Below are 20,804 nucleotides of genomic sequence, written 5' to 3' on the forward strand. Positions count from 1 at the left end.
CTCAACTTGGATTGTTTTGCTGAGCATCCTCTTAGTCATACTCTTGATCCTAATATATTAACTTTTGATAAAAACCTGTGTTGCAGTCTGGTATTCAAACATGCAGGGGCAGTGAAATTGCTGTAGTTTGCATGAGAGGTTAAGAGAATGTTTAATATGTCTTTTCTCCCAGCAGAAAAATGTTCAGTGATGGTTGGGTCTTTTTTGCTGTTATTTCTTTGGTGTTTTTCTCTGATGTATGTCAGAGTGGAAAGTCGCTGTTCATGGCTTTTAAATGTGAAAGGATATTGGACTAGAAATGCTGCTGATCCTTTGCTTCATTCAGAAAATCAATCCTGATCTTAAAAGTAATTTCACTGTCGTTAAAGTATTTTGCCTCCACTGGGGTACCTGCATTCTCCTTTGTGAAATAGAGGAACTCAGTGGAAAGGTTGTCTGCTAGGAAAAATGTGTCTGTAGTGGAAATTCTTAGTTTTGGAATTTTTTTTTTGTTTTGTTTTTGAGGTCTGTATTGGTATTCTCAGGTTTTGCAACATCTGGAGAGGAAAGATGGGTTTTGAAAGTTGTGCTGTAAGATATGGTGTGATGTCCATGACTGGTGAACACAGCTTTTCTCTTAAACATCTTTGCTACTTGTATCGGCTCTTTGAATGTCATCTTTGCTAAATTTACCTAAGATTGCTTGCTGTCCTTATGATGCTTAGTTAGTTTAGTTGTTTTTTAAGGTGCACATATGGTTAACTCCTGTATTAAATGGGGTAATAGAAGGAGTTAATTTTGGCAGATAACTATACATTTACTAARTTTTTCAGTTTGGAGAAGCTGAAACTTCTGCTGAAAGGATTAATGCCAGTTTTCAAACACAGCTGATTGTAGAATGGGAGGAGTTGGACTTCCCAGTACAGGTTATAGGAGGTGTCAGTTAAGTGCAGTAGAAAGCTGAATTAATAGTGATTCTACTTTATGCTGTGTATGCTAAAAAGTTATAATAGAATTACGTGTTCATATTGACACATGTAAACTTCTGTGCTTTCAGCACTTGTGCATAGCTATACCATCTCTGTGTGGTATTTGTGGTTTTGTTCTCGAACTGGAGAGCAGTTAATGTGGCTTTACAGTGAGAGTCACATTTAATTCTGRCATGCCTGGAGATAGATGCTAGGTTTTTTATTTATTACATGGTGATCCTTCACAGCTTTATAACCATATAAAATAAAGTGAAATGGAAAGATAACTTCTTGGTAAGAACAAGTGAAGCATGTTCAGTATGTGGAGACTTTTCAAGAGTTACAATTGATTTTGGTAGATTAAAGAGAAAATAAACAAGCAAACAAAAAAACTGCTGAAGCTAGAAACTATCATTGGAGCAYCTCCAGTTTAATTTGGTCAAAGTGTGATGTAAAGAAGTGACTTGATGATACTTCTTGGTTAGAATTACCTAAATCTGTTACTCTGCATGTTTGGACATAATCTGTTTGGACACAAGATTGCAATTACCTTTAGTATATCAGAATTATTTATTATAATGTTGGTATGTTAATTTTGCTACTTTAGAATTATAAAGGAAGATAGAAAGCTTTGTTTTTTATGTAAATCAGTTGTACTTTGAATAGATTACAGTAATTACAGACTTAATGTTAACAGACATACAATAAATGTTTCAAGAAGTTTGTTATAAGTGATGTGAGTTGCATATTTATAGGATTAATTTGGGAAGTAAATGCAAATGCACTTCCTTAACAATTATTTTCAGGTGATGTGTATTCATTTTAAGCCATTCTCTGTGACTATCATTTTTTTGTTTTTATTTCACTTTTACTTTGTAGTGTAGTAGTAGTATTAGTTTATAGGAACTAGAAATTATAATTTTATGGACTGAAATTGTTCTTTGGAGGTGTGCCTTTTAGGTGCCAGCACCAAGCCCYATTAAGTGGATGCTAGCAAGTGTTAACCTACTGCCACCCCCGTGCTAAGGACAGTGTGAAACTGAAATAAATCTATTTTAAAGAAAGTATGTAGTATAAAATTAATATRTGGTTCTTTCAGTTGTAGTTCATACAGTATTAACACCTTGGTCCTTGTCTAATGTGGCATATTCTAGATGTAAAATATGTAAAAGCGTGGAAATGAAAGAATGTCCATGCAAAATTCTGAATTGTCTTTAAAGTATGATTTCAGTTAAGTAATAGGAAGGCCAGAGACATGCCTTTAATTTGGAAATGCATGCTTTGCTTTGCAGTATCTGCTTATAAAATAATCTAAATGATCCTTTTGGTCTAAGTCATCAAGATACTGAGTTTGAGAAATATGTTTGCCTTGTCACAGGTTAAAATGAGAAATTAGTTTAAATAATATTAATAAGCATGATTGAGAACATTGTAAATTCTTGGAAAAGCTGTGTTCAATTAAAAAATAGTGGTGGGGTTGGTTTTTTTTCTTTGCCTTTTTATGTTTAGTTTTGGTGCTTATACAGCCCTTTTTTTCACCCACAAATTATCTCAGCAAGATGAAATCCACATGCAGACAGAGTCTTTTTGACCAATTTTTTTTTCTCTTTTTTTTTTTATTTTCCTGAGGAAGACAGGCTTTAAATATTCTTCAGCCAATGTCTTTGCAATTTTTTTTTTCATAGTTCTTACACCTTACATATTTTAAATGGTTTCATATGGCATCTGCTTCATATTAGAAGTTCAAATGGAGATGTGTCATGTAAACATAAGGGTTGTCAGTGTTAATGTGATGCGAGATATGGGTGGGATACCGGGGGGGGGGGTAGGGTACTAGAATAAGACAGAATGTTATGAATTTTGTGGTGTAGGTTTTGGCTGGAATAGAGTTAATTTGCTTCCTTGCAGGCACTCTGGCCATCAGTCGGTGTTGGTGAGTGATGGTATGGTGCGTCACTTGTTTCTCTTGGGTCTTACTCCTGGGCAAGCCCTTTCCTCCCATCCCCCTTAGCTTCCTTTTCATTATAATTATAAAACTATATAATTATTGTTGATTTAGTATTTTACTTTATTTCAGTTATTAAACTTYCTTATCTCAATCCATGAGTTTCACCATTGCTGATTATCCTCCCCATCCCATTGGCAAAGGGGGAAAGTGATGGAGGACTGCTGCTGGTACTTAGTTGGGGTTAARCTATGGCACACTGGGAGCTCCCTTTACATGAATATTTTAATAAGGTAGTGCTAATTTTCCCCACCTTTGTTTTACTGGCATTTGTTTGCTTTGTTGTGTTGCAGCTTTTTTAGTGCTTTTTTTTAACACCTTCTGGTTGAATTCTTCTGTGCTTGCTCTAAACCATTCTTTTCTTGTGCATGTGAAGTATAGTAAATGCTTGCTTGTTAGAAGTCCTTGCATAAAGGAAAGATCCTCCATTCTTGATGGGAAAAATACTGTTGTTCTTCTACTTTGATGACTTAAAGCTTCCTTCAGGAAGTTGCTTGATGTGTAATGTAGGGCAAAGAATGCATACTTCACTTGAGGAAAGATGCAGGAAGTGGTTTTTGAAATAGTAAGCCATAGGTATTTTCACAACTATTTTAAGCAAGCACGATGTAGAGTGTTTTTCGAGCCTTTCAAATGCACACCCGTGCTCCAAATGTTCATTCTTAAAAACACTTTTTCTTACATCTTGCTCAGTGAAGAGCCTAGTTTCTCAGCTCTAAGCTCTTGAGTTGCTGTTCCCATTATCCCTGGCATTGTGTTTAGGTTGAGTCTCTGCATCATTCCTCTCATGCAAGTCCTTTGCAGCCATGGATGATGTATGAAAAAGTAACATCTGTTACTAGTCTCTTGGTGGGAAAGTGTGTCAAGATGTTTCTCTAAAGCCATTTGTAATGAGTGGGGTTCTGCAGCCCACAAATGATCTGTGTTGCTTGCTCATTGTCTGGCAGCTGGTGTGGTTTTCTTGAACATGGGCTGTCATAACCAGCCTTCAATACAACATTGTAGTATTCCAGAGCTCGCATCTCTGGGCAATTTTGCTTGGAGCTTCTGGGAGAATCCCGAAAAGAAAATTATAATATTAAAGAAAAAGTACTCTAGCATTTCAGTTGTAAAAGCCAAACTCAACCCAACCCAGCCCCCTCTCCCAACAACAACAAAAATTCCAACAAAATAAAGCCCTGAAAAACTTACTTAAATCTTAAATTGAATTTTTGTTTTTCTGTGTGAGGTACGTAGCTGTAGCACAAGGGTGTGTAGCCAGTATAATTTAATAACATTGCCTAAACTGTTAGAGGGTGTTTATGGTTGTTTCTGATATCCTCTATGAATAGTGGAATTGCACTTTTTCCTGTGGTACAACTGATCTCAAATTCCAAAAAAATGTGCTTCTGTACATTTTTTTTAGAAGGGGGACATCAAGAAGTTTGTTATGTTAAATATTTTCTGCCAGCCTGTGGAGGAGTAAAGTAAGAATTCTGTGAAACTTATTGAAATACTTCATAATCTGCACGTCTGGAAAATTCCGTTAGGAGGACTACCCTTAAATAGTTTAAAAATTGCTTAAGGCCATGCACTGTATTTGTTTGCATGACTTTTAGCTGTATGAGAGCCTGAGAAATGGCTGTTGACCCACAGTGTGTGGCTAGAAACATTAGCTGTGTGTGTAGAGCAGTTGGGTCTGTTGGAGAACACTTGGAACAGCTCCTGTGTRTATGATTGAACCTGCACAGAACAGCAACCTACAGTTTGAAAACATTGGCTGCCGGTTTTTCAGCACAGCTGAAAGTTAGCTCCTCCTTATCTTTTGCTTCTTGGCACCAAAAGTATATTCAGTTTCCAGAGTGAAAAAATTAGAGATTTGTGTTTACTCTCTGCTTTGGTTCTTGCTCTGTGAAGTTTTGTTTTTTAGGCATGTGGATACTTCTGCTTTCATTAAGAGTCTGCAAATGTTTGAGGAATCGGAATTGTGGATTTTTTTCCTCCATGCCTACAAGTCAACATTTTTTGAACTTCCATTAAAAATGTGTTTATCTGCTTTTTTTAGTGTGCGCAGGCTTTTTGTATAGATCTTTTCCATGGCATCACTTTTTTCCTAAGTAGAAGTGGCCCAAAGCCAAGCAGAGTAAGCAGTAGTTTTTGGAAAGAATTATCATGCAGATTTTGTAGTAGGATATTGAGTCTTTTGGCACAGAAAGCCTGTGAGTCCGTGATCGTTGTGGTTTGTGTGTGTTTTTGAGCAAGTTTACACAGTGTTTATGATATGATCTGAAAATTGTTTTTGTGGATTATTTTGGAGGCTGGGTACAGGTTAGACTTYTGAGCTGTTTCGGAAATGCACTATGATTGTTGGAGGCTTGGGAGTGAAGGCTTTTAGCCACCCGTGTGACAAGTGTCTTCAAACTCAAGAAATATGTGATTATCCCTTGTAAAGATCAGCAAACTGTTGTACATGCTGCTGGGACGTATTTCAAGAAAGTGAGACTCAAGATGTATTTGRTGTTGTTCTTCATATGGACATGTTGAATTGGACAGAAAAAGTGAATGAGGTAGAGAAATAWTATTTTCTTTACTGAAATTTAATTTAATTTTTAAAATGCTGTCAGTCTCTTAGGTTATTTTTAAATTGCTGTCAGTTCCCATAGGTTATTGATTCTGCTTTTATTCARTGAGGTCCAAAAATGTATTAATAATGAAGAATTTGAACCCTGAGGAAAAAGAACTTGAAGGATTTATTGTGTTTTGGCAGCAGCTTTTTATTTAATAAGGCATATGAAAGATTAGGGAAGAGCTATGAAAGTGGTGAATATGGTAAAAATGATACAACAGTGACTAGGATTGTGTTGCCTTCCAAACTTGGAAAAAACCCAGTTAAGGAGCAAGGTATCTCTCTGGTGGAATAGTGTTGCTCAGCTACCTCAGATTACATTATGCAGTGAGGATCAGTGAATGTGCTGGGGCGCAGGTGTGCTATCCAGAGGGACCTTGACAGCCTGGAGAATTGGGGACCTTTCGTTATTCAGCAAAGGCCGAGTCTTGCACTGGGCAGAACAGCTGTGTGCTGAGAGAGGATGGAATGGGGTCTGGCAGCTCCATGGGTGCTGACAGTGCAGCGAGCGAGCTCAAGGGCAGCAAGCTTGTGTAGTGGCTGGACTGGAGCATGGAAGCTGTGAGGAGAGGTAGAGGAATCRAGGATTGCACAGCCTGGTTGAAGAGGTGGCCCAGGGGAGATCCCAGCTGAGGCACCCCAATGGCCTCTATCCTCCTCCTATAGCAGATGAAGAAAAGCTAGAGCCAGACTACTGCATGCTGGTAGTGTGAGAGACTGGGAATTGGGCTTGGGCTGAAACATATGAATTGCTGGCAGTTATTATTAGGAAGAATCTTTCTTCACTCTTAAGCAGAGAACTGCAGACATGGTRGACCTTACAACTTTGGAGAGATTCAGAACTTAGCCAGACAAGGCACCACTCTAAAATGGCCTGGTTTGAGCAGCAGGATTGGATTATGGGATATCCATCAGTCTGTTGCAGCATGAGTAACTCTCTATGATTGTGTAGTGAGCATGTCACCTTTAGCCTGGGGATGCCTGCTTCAGGCATTGTGAGTAGAGGAGGAGCAGCAGCTTGGGACTGGTTTAATTGCACATGGTCAGAAGTGAAGGTGAGGACTCAATTTGCTTCGGCATACAAGTGTCCTGTAAGACTTGAGTTTTTTTCAACCCTGATTTTTTCATGTGCTTCACACACCCAAAAGTATCTTTTGTTATKTGTATTTAATATATAAATGCCTCTGGGTAAAGCATCAATAGCTCTTTGTATTTAAAGCAGAGCTGCATTTCTGCCTCTCAGCCCTTCTTCCTAACTTATTTGCTGGCTTAGGTACAGACAGTCTGTTTTCATCTGACAGACATAAGTATTCACTTTAATTGTTATTATTTTTCAGTCCTAGAGGTRTAGGGGATGTTGGGTCTTGTCTTTGCTGTCATACTTGTACACTTTCTCAGAAAGTGCCAGACAAATTAATTGTGAGATGGGTTCAGCAATACGGGTTTCGTAACAGTTATTTTTTGAATGTTGCATTTTCTGTTTGTGACTGATGTTGTAGAGAGGTAACCGTTTCTAGTAACTTAGTTCTTCCGAACCTTTGTGTGTCTCTGTTTCTGCTGTGCAGTTTGTTTTTTTTTTCATCTCAAGTAGCAAGAGAGGTAACAAAGCAGTCTAATAGTTTCCATTASAAGATGATTCTACCATTGTACGAGGCTGTAAGAGAGCTTTGTTTTCAAGGTACCRTGTCTAGTCATGGCTCGTTACGTCTCTACAGATTTTCAAAATAAGGTTGATTGTCTGGAAAAGAGATACCTGAAAGATTGCCACCTGGACTGATTTTAATTTTGATATTCAAAAAGTCTTGAATTTATACAATTTGATGAAGAAATAATTGTCCAAGGTTTATTGCATGTCTTGAAAAATAAGGTCTAGAGCACCCCCAAAGATCTTATGATCTCTGTAGACAGTAGCAGGTGAAGATACTTTAATACTGCTTAGTGCAGTTGGTATGACATGTTGAATATCTGTATACTGACATGCTTTGATACTTACTGGGCATAACTTTGGAGTTACTACTATCATTACTGCTTAGGTATAGTCTGTGCTAGGAAGTTATGCTATGCTAACTTAATCAGTATGTCTGAAGGGGCAAGGATGGTCTTTTCTGACAAAAGTGACTTTGAAATGTTCATTCTGGGAGTCTGTCCTATTTTGAGAAATGGGATAACTCATGAATACGAACATTTTGGTCTGATAACCTCATGGTTCTTGCATTATAGACACAATGCATCTGGAGAAGTATGGATTACAAATACACTTGCCTGTTCTCTTATGCAGACTGCCAGCTTATATAAGCTTGAAATTTGAAGTTCCTAACTGCTTTATGTGGTACTGAAACGAAATTTTCAGCCACATTGGGGCCCATGTGGTGCCTTTTTGTATTGTGTGTGTCAGCTGCCTCTTCCTTGCAGTCAGTCCATGGGATGAAATTAAGAGGTGATCTCCTAAAAACATTTGTGTTTTAAACATATATCTTGCTTTTCCTAACTCTCTGGGGTTTGCTGCTYCGTGTGTTACAAAATTTTGTGCTCCCCTCAGCTCATTTGAGGAGTCATGCTGGAACCTCCTGGATTGTTCTCATGGCTTTCCAAGTATTTTCCTTGCTTTTGCTACCTTCCAGGCCAATTAAGCTTGTCCTTTTAAAGGCTATTGCTGAAGGAACAGATTTCRAAGTGCAGTAAAAATCCTTTGGTGGGCTGAATTGTACCTCCTGCAGATTTTTACATTCAGCATTCTTATGACCACTGAAGCTTTTTATGTTACCATTGGAGCAGTGGCATCAAAATGGGAGGGCTATCACAAAGTCTTAGGAGAGGGGAAACTGGGGCATGTGTTTACCTGTTTTCCAGGGCTGCCCAGAGTGCTAGTGGAAAATACAGCTAGCTGAGGTTGAAAAATCACGTCCTGGGAGACACATTTATGGGACTTGAAAGTGGTTCTCAGCACTGGTAAACAAAATGCTGTATTGCTTCAGCTGCCCAGATTCCTTGTGAGGGTTTTTTATGATCTGAAAAACTGAGCTCAGAACTTTATTTTTATGATGTTAACRAGAAAGGCTTTTGAACATGAAGCAACCTGCTATTGTTAGTTAAAAAAAGGGGAAGTCGAGTTTTATATGTTAYTGTACATATAAAAAAAAGAAATGTGGCAGTCTGATCTCTGGTTAAGTCTCAACTCGTGGAGTTTTGCTCTGGCTATAGCATATTTTGTTTTGGAAAAACTTTGGCGAGAACTTAAATTCTAAATTTATTCACCCAAGCATTGCAGATGTTGCTTTCTGAAAAGCATTGTGAAACAGAGCAGATGGAGGCAGGTTTTGAGGAGCAGATTTGCTCTAGTGTCTTCAGAAGCATGGACATAATTCTCATCATCAACCACAAATAGTCATGCTTCAACTTCACAAATSAAGTATAATGAAGACAGAATTAAATGTGTAATCTACTGGTCTGTGTTGATTTTTTTGCCTATGTTTAARGAGTCTTGTGCAGTTGTACTCTGAAATCTGTATTTGTAAAGCAAAAAGCAAGAGCCATTCTTCCAGAAGCCCAGTGGCTGATCTTCARTGCAATAGAGAGGCTATTAAAAAGCTTTATTTTGCTTTGAAATGACCCAGAAGCTGTTGAAGTTGAAAAGGGTAGTGTACTGAAACAAGAAATGGATATCACAAGTCACAAGGTTGTTATTCATTCAAACTCTCCTTTACATATACATTTCTGTTGACTATTCTCTATTTTTCCACCGGCTATTACAGTTATTAACATACTGGTGATCTTAAAGAACTCTTAAGAGTTCAGAACTGGTGATGAGATACTTGTGTTTAATCCAGTGTCTTAAGTTCTAACCTTTTTCCTTTTGACACGCATACTTTGAGTTTGTTTGCATCTGGAGACAAACAGCACATGCATGTGGAAGTGCTCACAGACAGACACACTAACTTAGATATCTCATATATATAAACAGTTATCTCTGTATCTCTTAGGAAGATCTGCCATTTGGCAACGGCTGCAGTCCTTCACTTCTAATTGCCTCAGTGCATTATGTAAGGTATAAAAAAAAGGTTTTAAAACTGGCTCTATGGTTTCCTAGAATTATGTGTGTTGAATGCATTGTAAACTTAAAGGGGTTTTTTTTTTTTTGGGGAAAAAAAAAAAAAGGTGAAACTTGTCTACAGTATGCAGTATGCTGTTGTATATTGGGACTGGATGACCCAGCTAATGGGACACTTCTCTTCCAGTTCTGTAAGCTACTTAATGAGATCTTGGCTTCAACTGAAATATGCCTAAAAGAAAACTGGACTATATATGTGTCTTTAAGGCTGTGTGTATACTTTTTACGTAAATGTGAGAGTCCTGTGTTCTGGACTGGAGAGAGGTATGCCTTCATTAAGAGCAACAGTGGTAGTTTGTTCAGTTGTATAAAAATATTGGCAATCCCCATCAGAAGAAGTTAGTCTCTTAAMAAGACCATATAGCTTGGATGTAACTGCAGTAACTTGTCCCCTTTCTCCAAGTTTTCATATCAAAGGGATGTTTTGGCTGCTAAACAAACTGAAAACTGCTGAGCTATGTGGATATGTCACAGGTATTGGCTGACGTGCATCTGTGTTGCTGCTTTTGCTTTCAGATGTTACCATGAGTATCAGTTGGAGCACAAGGAGCTATGGTAGTAGGAGTGTTTGGGAGAGCTGGGTCTTGTTTACTTGAGAAAGGTAAGAGTGTGATGGGATTGTGGGAATTCCTGATGGAGCAGAGGGAGAACGGGTGATAACTAGCCAGGCAAGTCCACCAGGCAATGAGATACTTTACTTAGTTAAAGTGTATATCACAAGCTGAGAATTGGCCAAATCCACTATTACCTCTGTAGCCTGTTACTGAATTAGGAGACATGAAGCAATTTCCAGAGTATAGTTCATGTGTGCAGAACACAAAAAAGGAGACAATATGGAAACTAAAATAAAATTTAGTGCAGAAAGGAGGTTGTGTTACGATGAGATAGGTAACTTTGGCTGAATACCAGGTGCCCACCAAAGCCACTCTTATCACTCATCCTCTTCATCTGGACGAGGAAGAGAAAGTATGACCAAAGGYTCAGTAAGTACAGTCACATGCAAACCAGACTTGGTTTGGAGAAATTAATTAATTGCCAGTCAAAAGTCCAAGAAGAATAATGGGAAATAAAAACAAACTTTAAAATATCTTTTCCTTACCCCTCCCTCSTTCCTGGGTTCCACTTCAACTCCAGACTTCTCTTCCTCTTCTGTCTTGAGTGGCTCAGGGAAGTGGGACTGTGGTCAGTTTATCACACTTGTCTCTGCTGCTCCTCTCCTCACATTCTTTCCCTGCTCCAGTGTGAGGTCCCTCCGAACTTCTCCAGCATGAGTCCTTCCTATGGGCTCCAGTTCTTCAAGAACTACCCTGGTATGGTTTCCAGYATGGTCACAGCCTCCTTCGGGCACCTGCTGATATGTGGAGTCCTCTGAGGGCTGCAGGTGATCTCTGCTGCACCATGGACCTCAGCGGCTGCAGGAGGATAGTCTGCCTTGTCATGGTCTTCTTCATGGGCTGCTGAAGAAATTCCTGCTCCAGTGCCTAGAGCATCTCCTCTCCCACATTTTTCACTGACTTTGGGATCTGCTTGGCTGCAGTTGTTGTGCAGCAGTTTTTCCTCCTTCTTAAATRTGTTCTCTTAGAGATGCGGTCACTGTCACTCATGGGCTTGGCCTTGGTTCTGTTTTGGAGCTGGCTACACTGGCTCTTGTACATAAAGGACGCTTCTGACATCACCTGACAGAAGTTGTCACTGTAAGTAGAAGTAGCCAGCTACTAAAACCTTGCCACACAAGATGGCTTGGAAAGCCATTATGCACATAGGTAACCAATGCAGACAAACATTTTCTGTATGTATATGTTATCTGACCTTTGCCTACACTAAGAGTTCGGTTTCATGATTTTGTCACAGCTCCGAGACAGTTGCTTGGAGAAGGAAACACAACTTCTTTCCATAGGGTGTGCTGGAGCAAGATGAGTTGTATGATGAACTGGGTGGAAAAGCTAATGCAGGGAAGTAGAATGAATTCAGCATGTGGTTTTTTGTTTGCGATTGCTCATGATTTARACAGTTTGCTGCCTAGAAAAGTGCTACAGCTGAAAAGGGTACTGTAGTTGACTCTAAAGGCAGGTTTTTCTGGGTTTCTCATCCTTTAGCTTGGATCTAAACGTGAAAATGAACTGCATTGCAGCCATTTTATTAAAAAAAAAGAAAAGTGTATATACAGAAGGATCTAGATAAAGGCTATGAATTCTACTGGTGTTCCCTAGATTACTCACTTGTCAGAAATAAAGTTCCTGTATATACTTATAAGTTTGCCATTGGGGAAAGGTCTGGAATTATGAAAAAAAATAAAAAGAAAAATTTAAATTCGAAATGAAATGCTAATCCAAAACTTTTTTATGTAGTTAGATTGATGTATCATGTCTTTTGATTAGCTTTTCGGGGATTTCAGGTTTTCATCTTCACCCTAAAGGCTTCCAGAAAATCGTGGGGTTTTTGTGGTGGTGATGGTATTTGTGGTTTTTTTGTTGTGGTTTGTTGGGTTTTTTCCCTCCACGCGTCAGAGAGAAAGCAACTGCAGGACTAATAAAGATGCAGAAATAATCCAGCTGTATAAATGGAATGGAAAGAGTAGTGTTCAGACTAATCTGTGATTTTCAGTTAAATCTGCTTATGACTGACCTGCTGCTTTGTCATTTGATGGAAATTTCTTTGCTTTTTCTGTTGTCTTTGTAAGCACAGTACCTAGATCTTCGAGCATATTTTGCAACAATTTCAAATGGATTATGTCTATCTAATACACATCTTCTGGTAAAATGTCAGTGGCTGTGATGTTCACAGTAAACTTCAGAAAACAGTTACATCCATCATAGGGACAGAGGAATCTTTGATAACATTTTCATGTAGGGACAAGGGTCAGCAAGGTTGTTGACAGGAGTAGAGAGTAATAAACTTTACTCAGCATGTTTCTGGAAGAATGTGGCTTTATGAGCAAGAAGAAAAGAGAAATGTTTTCTTTCCTCATGCTTATAAGAAAGTGCTCCTTTCCAAGKAGCACTTGGTTTGCATACCAAGGAAAAGCTGTTGTGTTCGTATGGATCAGTTGGTGTTGCTGTAGGTGACCCATCTTGTATTTTGTACGGGTGAAGATTTGAAATGTTGAAAATTTGCCCATTTCTGGCCTTTCCAAAGGCTGTGGCTTATCAAAGGTATCTGTATGSTTTGAAGAAAATGTTCTGATTTGTGTTTGAAGGGATCGTTTTTTTACTGGAATGAGTGGGTGTGGGGCTTTTTCATGAACACTTAGGTAGATTGTCCCTCCATGAAGCTTTTGCTGYGATGATGCGCAGTCTCTTTAAAGAACACCTTCTGAATCCCTTGCTAGAAGTGTTTCAATGTTTCTTTTTATTGAGGGTGATACTGTGGGCCTTTGTGACAAAACAGAAGAAGGTGAAATCAAGACATGCTGCAAGAGCTAGTTTTGTTGGTGCTGTTTTCTCTGAGTGTTGGGCTGGCATTGCTTTCCTGATGGCAGATAAGGACAGCTTTGGTCTTTTCAGAGTTCATGAAGCAATTGGCTTGTGTGTSTGTGTTTTATCTAATTGATGTCATGAAGCTCTGAATCAGGTATCCACCCTTTTATTAGATATGTAGAGTGTAAGGAATATCCCAAAAACTGTGTTTCTAGGGTCGTAACTTCGTGTACTCTTAAGCTGCAGCTGGAATAGCAGAAGTAGCTGCACATTATCACCTGGCTTCTCACCATCTTACTCCTAAAATGGATGAACGTGCTGCTGCCATTTAACACTAGCAGAAGGTGGATCTAACACTAGCTGAGGTGGATTACCTGTGCAGGTTCACTGGATGTTCTTGCAGATACTTATGTGGAAAGTCTGGAAGGATTTCCTGCATTGGTAATGCTGCCTTAACATGGGATCAAGAAATGAACGGGGAGAGAATGCAGTCACTTTTCTGTCTGTGTAGTAACTTCCAGGTGATACTTGTTTTATCTCTTTCTCGTCCACTGTACCTGTTACAATCTATTTTGATAGTCTTTAAAGGGCTACTAGCATATGCAGAGTAAACAGAGTAAAYAAGTGCATTGTAAAAGTAAATAAATAGTGATGGCATTGACCTTTTTTTTTGTATTTTATGGCACTTATAAAAGTTACCTGTGTGGAAATAGTGTAGAGGTAGTATCAATGATGAAGGAATATATCCTTGGGACCTTGGGAGAAAAAGAGAGTAAACTTGTTTTCTTAGGAAGGAAAGTTTTTTTTTTTTCCATTGAATACAGTTCTGCAGTAATGTAAAGTGAATGAAAAATTTCACAGACACAATGGCCTCCATGTACAGGTGTTTCTTTTAACTTAACCTTCCTTTATGTGATTCAGATTGTTCGCAATTCAAAGAGAAGAGCTTATGCACTCTGTAACTGCAGTTTTGAGTAATCCTCACAAATCAGGGGACTGAAGCTAGAGATCTCTCATTTTTACTACTGATCCTTCCTGCCCAACCCCAAATAATATTGCAAAGCATAAGCTTGCAGGCTGGTAAATGCCAACCTCAGCTAYTGAATGTAAATTTTACCTTATTGCTGTATGGTTTGCTCATGTAGMCCCAGTGCTTTCCTCCTGTACAGTACTAGTACAGGCTTGGTGCTTTTTGTCTGGTGCTTGATATGCGCAAGCAAATATGATGTAAACCACATTCAAGGCGGAGAATGAATATTAGACAGCRTTTCCTTCATATCAAGTGAAAAGCAGAAAACCTGAATTGCCCTTATCACACAGAAGCATGTTATCATTTCACAGAAGTGTATTAACACTATCATACAGAACTAAGTGTTTGACTGCACTTCCCCCCTAGAATGAACAGAATGAACTGTTCATTAAAAACATTTTGGCATCACAGTTATTTTCAACTTAGTGTTCATTCTCATAAGCTTTTTAATATGGTTGACATTATTGGAGAGTAACAATTTCCTGTAAAAACTGAGCGAGTTTCCCATCATAAGATGTTGCCTCTGTTATGAAAATAATGTGGACACATTGGCAGTTAGACAAGTGAGGATCTGAGTCTAGAAATCCAGAGGATAGCTTAGCCGTTTGATTCTAGGAGGAATAACATTAAATTAAATGGCTTATTGAGGCAAACTGCTGATAYTTGAGTTATAAAATCTGAATTTCTCTATCAAAGTGGCTCTTGAAAGATCTGGACCTAGGTCTATTAGGAGCGCTAAGCAAGGCTTTCAGTCTTTCTGAGAGATTGTGTTGAGAGCACTTACTTTAGTTGCAGCTCTGTGCTGGGCTCTCTTGAAAGAATAATTTGAAGAGGTTATGACATCCAACTGTTAGCAGAAGTGGAAATCTTTTAGCATTAATCAGATTGAGCTTGTTTCTGGGAGGAGTTATCCTCAGTTGCTTTTTACCCATGTTTAGTCTTGGCCACATACACCCTTGTTTATCTCCTTGATATTCAGATCCTAATTCCTAATGTCTCCCTGTGTTCCAACTTATCTTACCATCCAGCATCTCTGGGTGTCTTGAGAAGAAAAAGGAATAAAGTCATAATTTCCTCCTGAAATTCTTCTCTTTGGACTTCTGTAGCCCTGATGCTATCTGCTGTTATTTMTTCTGGTTTCCATTTCTGGGTACCTGAGGCCAGAAGGGTCTGTCATGTGCTGAGTGTTAAGCAAGCTAAAGAAATTTAACCTTCCCTTAATGCTTGTATACTGCTGGAAATCGATGACAACCAACTGATGCTTGGTCACGTTGCAGGAAAGTCATAGGCTTGGTATTGGGCTTGTGAACCAGGAAATAACTGCCAGGAAATGCCATGCTTTTTTCTTTGTGGGGCAGGATCCTTTTACTTGGAGAGGCTATATTTTGCAAAGTGCTGCAAATTGATGGTGCAAAAAAGAAAAACTGGTAATCAAGCAGACTGCTTTCAGAGTGGGGAGAAAGTGTCATAAAATTTTATCTTGCCTGGGGTCAGATTTTGTCTAGCCTGAGGTCTGCCCTGTTCCGGCACTTACCAGTCTGACAGGACTACTAGGGCTGTGGAAAACTGCTTGTGTCCAGTAACCACACAGTGTCTATTAAGGAGTTTCTTCTCCTGAGAATGACTGCTCTCAGTCCTGTTGATGGTGCTATTCTGTCTTGCAGCTTTACTGATACAACACAGAAATACTGAAGAGTTTTCCAAAACCTGGAAACCATGGGGTATTTTTCAGTTTGTTCTGTATTCTTTCTCTGATAATTCTCAATGCAGAACTTCCGATAAAATTAACAGATGAACAAATAGAATGTTTCAATTTAAGGGGAGAAGGCAAAAGGACCACAAGTAGTCCACAAGCGTAACTGGGATAATTTTAATTGCTCTGTGGACTCCTTTGTAGTTACTGGCACAGAATTTCATCAGTAACTTTATTTGCCCCTCACTTGCTCTTGTTAAATCCTGTCATAATTCTGTTGTATTTTTCTTCCATTTGACCCCAGGTTGTGCCTGTTGCTGATTTTAATAAACTAGAAAATGAGGATTGCTTTGAAATAGGTTGCTTTGAAACTTCTAAGGCCTTGTCCATTAATTGCAGAACCATGTTAGACAGATGAGGATAAACACTCCTTAGCTGAACAATTCTGCCCACAGTTAATCAAGCATATTTGCCTGTCTGTGGAACTGGCTGGGTCATGTCTTCCTCATTTACTTTATTGGCAGCATGCTGCTCTGCTTGCTCCTGAATAGAGCATGTCCTGAGGATATTCTGGAAATGTGGAGGCTGTGCCCTGGCAATGGGAACAAAGGTTGCATAGAGTAACTCCCTCTGATTTCAATCATGATTTTGCCTTCTTGTTCCTCCTTTCATCTCCTTGAAGGTATTTTTTGGCCCTCTCCCTGCTTTTACTTATGAAGTTACTTAAATTATTTTCCCTCTTTAAAATGATAAGTAACTGGGTCAACAGCCTTGATTTTTAATTGCTATGAATAATTAGAAAGCTTTTATAGTAACCCATCACCGCTTTTTCAATATGACTTCGCGAATCTACTGATCTCTCCTTCCCCTGCTTTCTGGGATCATGTTCACTCCACATTCCGCTGCTGGGATTGCCTCTTTTCCATGTCATTTCTAAGAGTTATCTTAATAGAAAATCTTGCTGTTAATCCAGAGCATACAAAGCTATAATTGCACTRGAGTGGGATGGAGATTGGACGATCTTAAAAAAACCCCACAAATCTAGTGGTTTCCTTTGAGGAGTGCTTCCAGCTGTTTGCTGTATTCCAATTTTGGATTGTGKTTTTTTCACCTGCTTGAGAAGTCTGGATTCTGTCCACTAGCTAAATCAACTTGTTGCTTCCTTGAAATTAGTAATACCAGAAGTATRTCTCATGTCTGCTTTGTTTGTCTTGTAAACAGAGAACAAAAGGCAGGTGGTAATTATACTGCAGGGTAAACAACTGCAAACAACTGTAAATTTCTTAAATGAGATTTAAACGATGCTGTCTACAAAAAGCTTCCTGAATGTAACTGAATGTGGTAGGGATACACCTACACCTAGGACAGTCTCCCTGTTCTAAGGACTTCGTTTTTCGGAGGCAAAGTAAACTATGTTCTGACAATGGTCTTGTGAATGTACTGACTTCTYGTTGAAATAGTGACACAAAAGAAGGATGGACTAAGCTCATATGGGCTTTTGCAGTAGTGGAAGTGCTGCAGGCAGGATTCATATCTTGCATCTGCAGTTGAGCTGGCGGGAAGAGAAAAGGCAAAAGGATTCACCCTGGGGAGTTGCTGTTCTTAATGTGGCAGACACGTCCTTCATGTTTTCCAAATAAGCTTTGACTGGAGTTCTAAGCTTTCTGATACATAACATCTGCTTGCTGTCCACCTTAAGAAATGAGTGAATATTTGAGTCTTCTGATGGATGAGGAAGCTGAAGTATTCTGTCTGGATGGCATTAATAACACTTTTCATTAAAAAGAAGTTTCTGGTGAGAGATACTCATTATCATTAGCATGCTAGTTGGTTTGGGTTGCTGGCTAGTTGTTTAACTTCACATTGTCAGTCTTGTAGTATTTGGCAATATGCCTCAGGTACAAAGGAGGATGAGTGAAATTTTTAAAACAGCTGTAGTGAGAGAAATGAGTATTTTGTTATTTCTGTACAATGGGATAGCAGATATAGTCATAGTAGCAAACCATTGCTGCACATTTGGGGCTAAGAAAGAAAAATGAACAGTTAAAGCAGTTATGTGTGATAYGTGCTTAAAGGATGAACTTTCAAGAGTACTCAAAAGACTTGTGTCCTGTAGTTTAGTTTTCCTGTTTCTCCATTCTGAGTCAGAAAAGTCTATTTAATGATCACAGTTCAGCTCCTCAACATTCTGGCAGTTGAACTCCAAAACTACCCGAAGGTTTTCCACTCCCGTTTTTCTCCTGTGAGCAGCATCTGCAACTTCTTGTCCAGGTAAAGTCTTCAGTTTTAAAACACCTTCTGTTAGAAAACTGCAGGTTAAATATTATGATGTGTGATTATCCCAAAAATTATTATAATATTTGTTATATAATACTATTGAACTATGTAATTCTTATGATCTTTAGCTCGTGTCAGATACATTTCATACTTTTTCCAGTTCCTTGTGTGTGAAAATTCCTTCTTGGTAATTTCTTTTAGAAYATTTGCAAAATTGCACTCCTAACATACATTATGCCCTTCTGTATGTCTTTCCTGTAGTCTTCAGAGATGTTCTTCCTGTCTGATCACTGAATTTCTTGCTGTTGTGTAAACCTATGACTTCATGGTTTTAGACTGAAGTGTAGTGTTCTTTAGTTGCCTCTTCTTTAAGTTAAAACATAATGGTCTTTTTATGGTTTCTTCACGTCCTGATCGTTCTTGCTCCATGTCACTATGCTGTCTGCCAGGTTTGAGCATAACCTGTTGTGTACGCCTTTGATTTTTGCTGCTCTGCATCTGCCTCCTTGACAAATTCAGCTCTCTTGTAACCTTCACACCTCAGTCACTGAAAGCTGATGAAAGACGGAAGCGTATTGCTGTGGAACTGAAATACTGTGAGAGTGTTGCTGCTACCAGCTGACTTTCTTCTAAGCTTTTAGGCCTTGCTCTGGCATCCTCTTTTTAGCCTCCTAGTGAGTGTGGTGAGCTGTCTAACCCTCAGCCTGCCCAGCCTCAGGCAGTAGACTTTTTCTAGTGTGGGTATGCTGCACTCAGCACTGGGCAAATCACCTGTTACAAATACAAGCGTTCATCCGAATACCCTGATTATTAGCTTAATTAAGTGTACGATTGTTTCATGTAGGGAGTGATTCAGAAGGCATATTAATTCTGGAAAGATTGTGCTGTTGGCTAATCTGTGTTCTTCATTTCTGTATCAAATATAGTCATTTGCTGTGTATAAAGACTTTACTAACTGCAGGCTAAAGTCACATTGTACTAAAAATGTCTTTGAATTCTTTCTTCATTTTGCCTAGTAATAAATAGTGAAGGCCAGATTAAGGTCTCTGTTGCTCATGTGTGACCTCACAACAAAATTCTGACAGTCTGAGCTAGCAATTGGTATGTGCAATAAATAGCACTCAGCTTCTTTCTTCGAGCAGTGCTGAAACCTAATCTRTTCTCTTGTCTCAGTACATAGTATCTTCAGGTTTTCTCTTTGAAATTAATTGGACTTTTAAGTTTCTGAGAAATAGAATCTTTGAGGCAAGAGTCCACAAATATATATATATAAGAGGCCAGACAAACTTAAGAGAATGAGAATAGACAACTTTGTATAAGTACATAAATTCTGTCTTTACACTGATTGCATCTCTAGCATTACATCTCTGTTTGCAGTCAGTTATGTTGGATCCTSTACTTCGTATCTATGGTGCTCTTGCTTGAAACTTCACAGAAAACAGCAAGCTGAAAAAAGAGAACATTTTTTGGAAAGATTTTTTAAGGTTTCCAKGTTCTAATGAACAATTGTTTTTCAAGGCTAGTAGCCTTCCCTATTTCTTGTCACATATATGCTGGAATTATTTGATTGTGCATTGTTAAAATTGTGRATTCAGAACTTTTACTAAAACCCAGTAAGTTCACCAAGTTTCTTCCAAATTATGCTTTTTTCAGAAGGAAAAAAGAATTGGGGCATAGTMATTTCTAGTTCTTGCACTGAACTTTTCTAAGTTAATTTAGCTTTTAAATTGAGCATGTTTTCTAAATTCACAGCTTTCGATTGTCTGTACGTGTGTGGTTGGGGAGCTAACTGTTCTTTTACTATACATCTCTTTTCCTCTGATATACTACCTCCTACTGAGGATAAAAATGCCTTTTTATATTTTGATGTTGCAACTGAGAAGGTTGCAAATGTACATTGGAAAAAAATAAGAATCAATGGATTTACTTCCTTGTTCTCCAAAAAGGCAGGCAGCAGTAGGATTTTGGAATAATTTCATTTTCTTCTACCTCAGTACATTCTTGCCCTAAAGCAAGTGGAGAGTATGTTCTGTTCTTGCATCCTCCTTTGTGGGTTGCATTCTATCTTGAGAAGCGGCCAAAACAGCTGAAATTTGGAGGAAAAAGCAGTAATTGTATTTTCTTCAGTTATGGCGACTCTGGTTGTGGGATTGAGGATTGGAGGCAGTGAGCACRAACTGAAACACAGGCACTTCCTTCTGAGCATCAGGAAACATAGAGAGGGACTGCCCTTTGCACAGGTTGGCCAGGAGATTTTGGAGTCTTCCACCCTAGGGATATTCACAACTCATCTGGGTGTCGTGCTCTGGGTAGTGMGGCTCAAACAAGATGACCTCCTCCAGCAGACCCTTCCATTTCCAACCTCAGCTATTCGGTGATTCTGTGAATCTTTGTCTTTTTCACAGAATCTTTGTCTTTTTCAGGGTAGAATTGTTTCCATAGTAATCAGCAATAATGGTAGATTATTTCTTCCACATTAAAAAAGCTGTTAACATTTTTCTCTGCAGCATGAAATGGGAAGTTCCTACYTCCAAAAAATTTTCTCTTTCTTCCAGAAGTGCTCTCTTTTCTAATACTTGGAAGTGATTTTTAAGGCCAAATAAAAACATTTGACCAGAAATTGCTTTATGCTAACTTCAGGAGGTGAAAATAAAATACTGTTGTTTCAGTTGAGGGCTATAGATGAAGGTCAGTTTAGGTGGAGTATCTCACCTTCTGCTTTG

General features: G+C 38.7%; 1 protein-coding gene across 2 annotated transcripts in view; it reads left to right on the forward strand.

Annotated features, from left to right (window-relative positions):
- RNF38 (ring finger protein 38) overlaps positions 1-20,804 on the forward strand; it is a 101,251-nt gene that overhangs the window by 2,886 nt on the left and 77,561 nt on the right. Inside the window, exon 1 of one of the 2 annotated variants that reach the window (XM_057373079.1) lies at positions 10,197-10,266. The exons of the other annotated variant lie outside the window; for it this stretch is intronic. Coding sequence (XP_057229062.1) covers positions 10,218-10,266 — 49 coding nt within the window. The 5' untranslated portion in view covers positions 10,197-10,217. Of the gene's footprint in view, positions 1-10,196; positions 10,267-20,804 lie in introns of those variants that run through there. 2 annotated transcript variants of the gene reach the window in all.

This window comes from Malurus melanocephalus, unplaced genomic scaffold, assembly GCF_030028575.1.
Source record: "Malurus melanocephalus ecotype Western Australia unplaced genomic scaffold, MMel_1.1 scaffold_184, whole genome shotgun sequence".
NCBI classification, from domain to species: Eukaryota; Metazoa; Chordata; class Aves; order Passeriformes; family Maluridae; genus Malurus; species Malurus melanocephalus.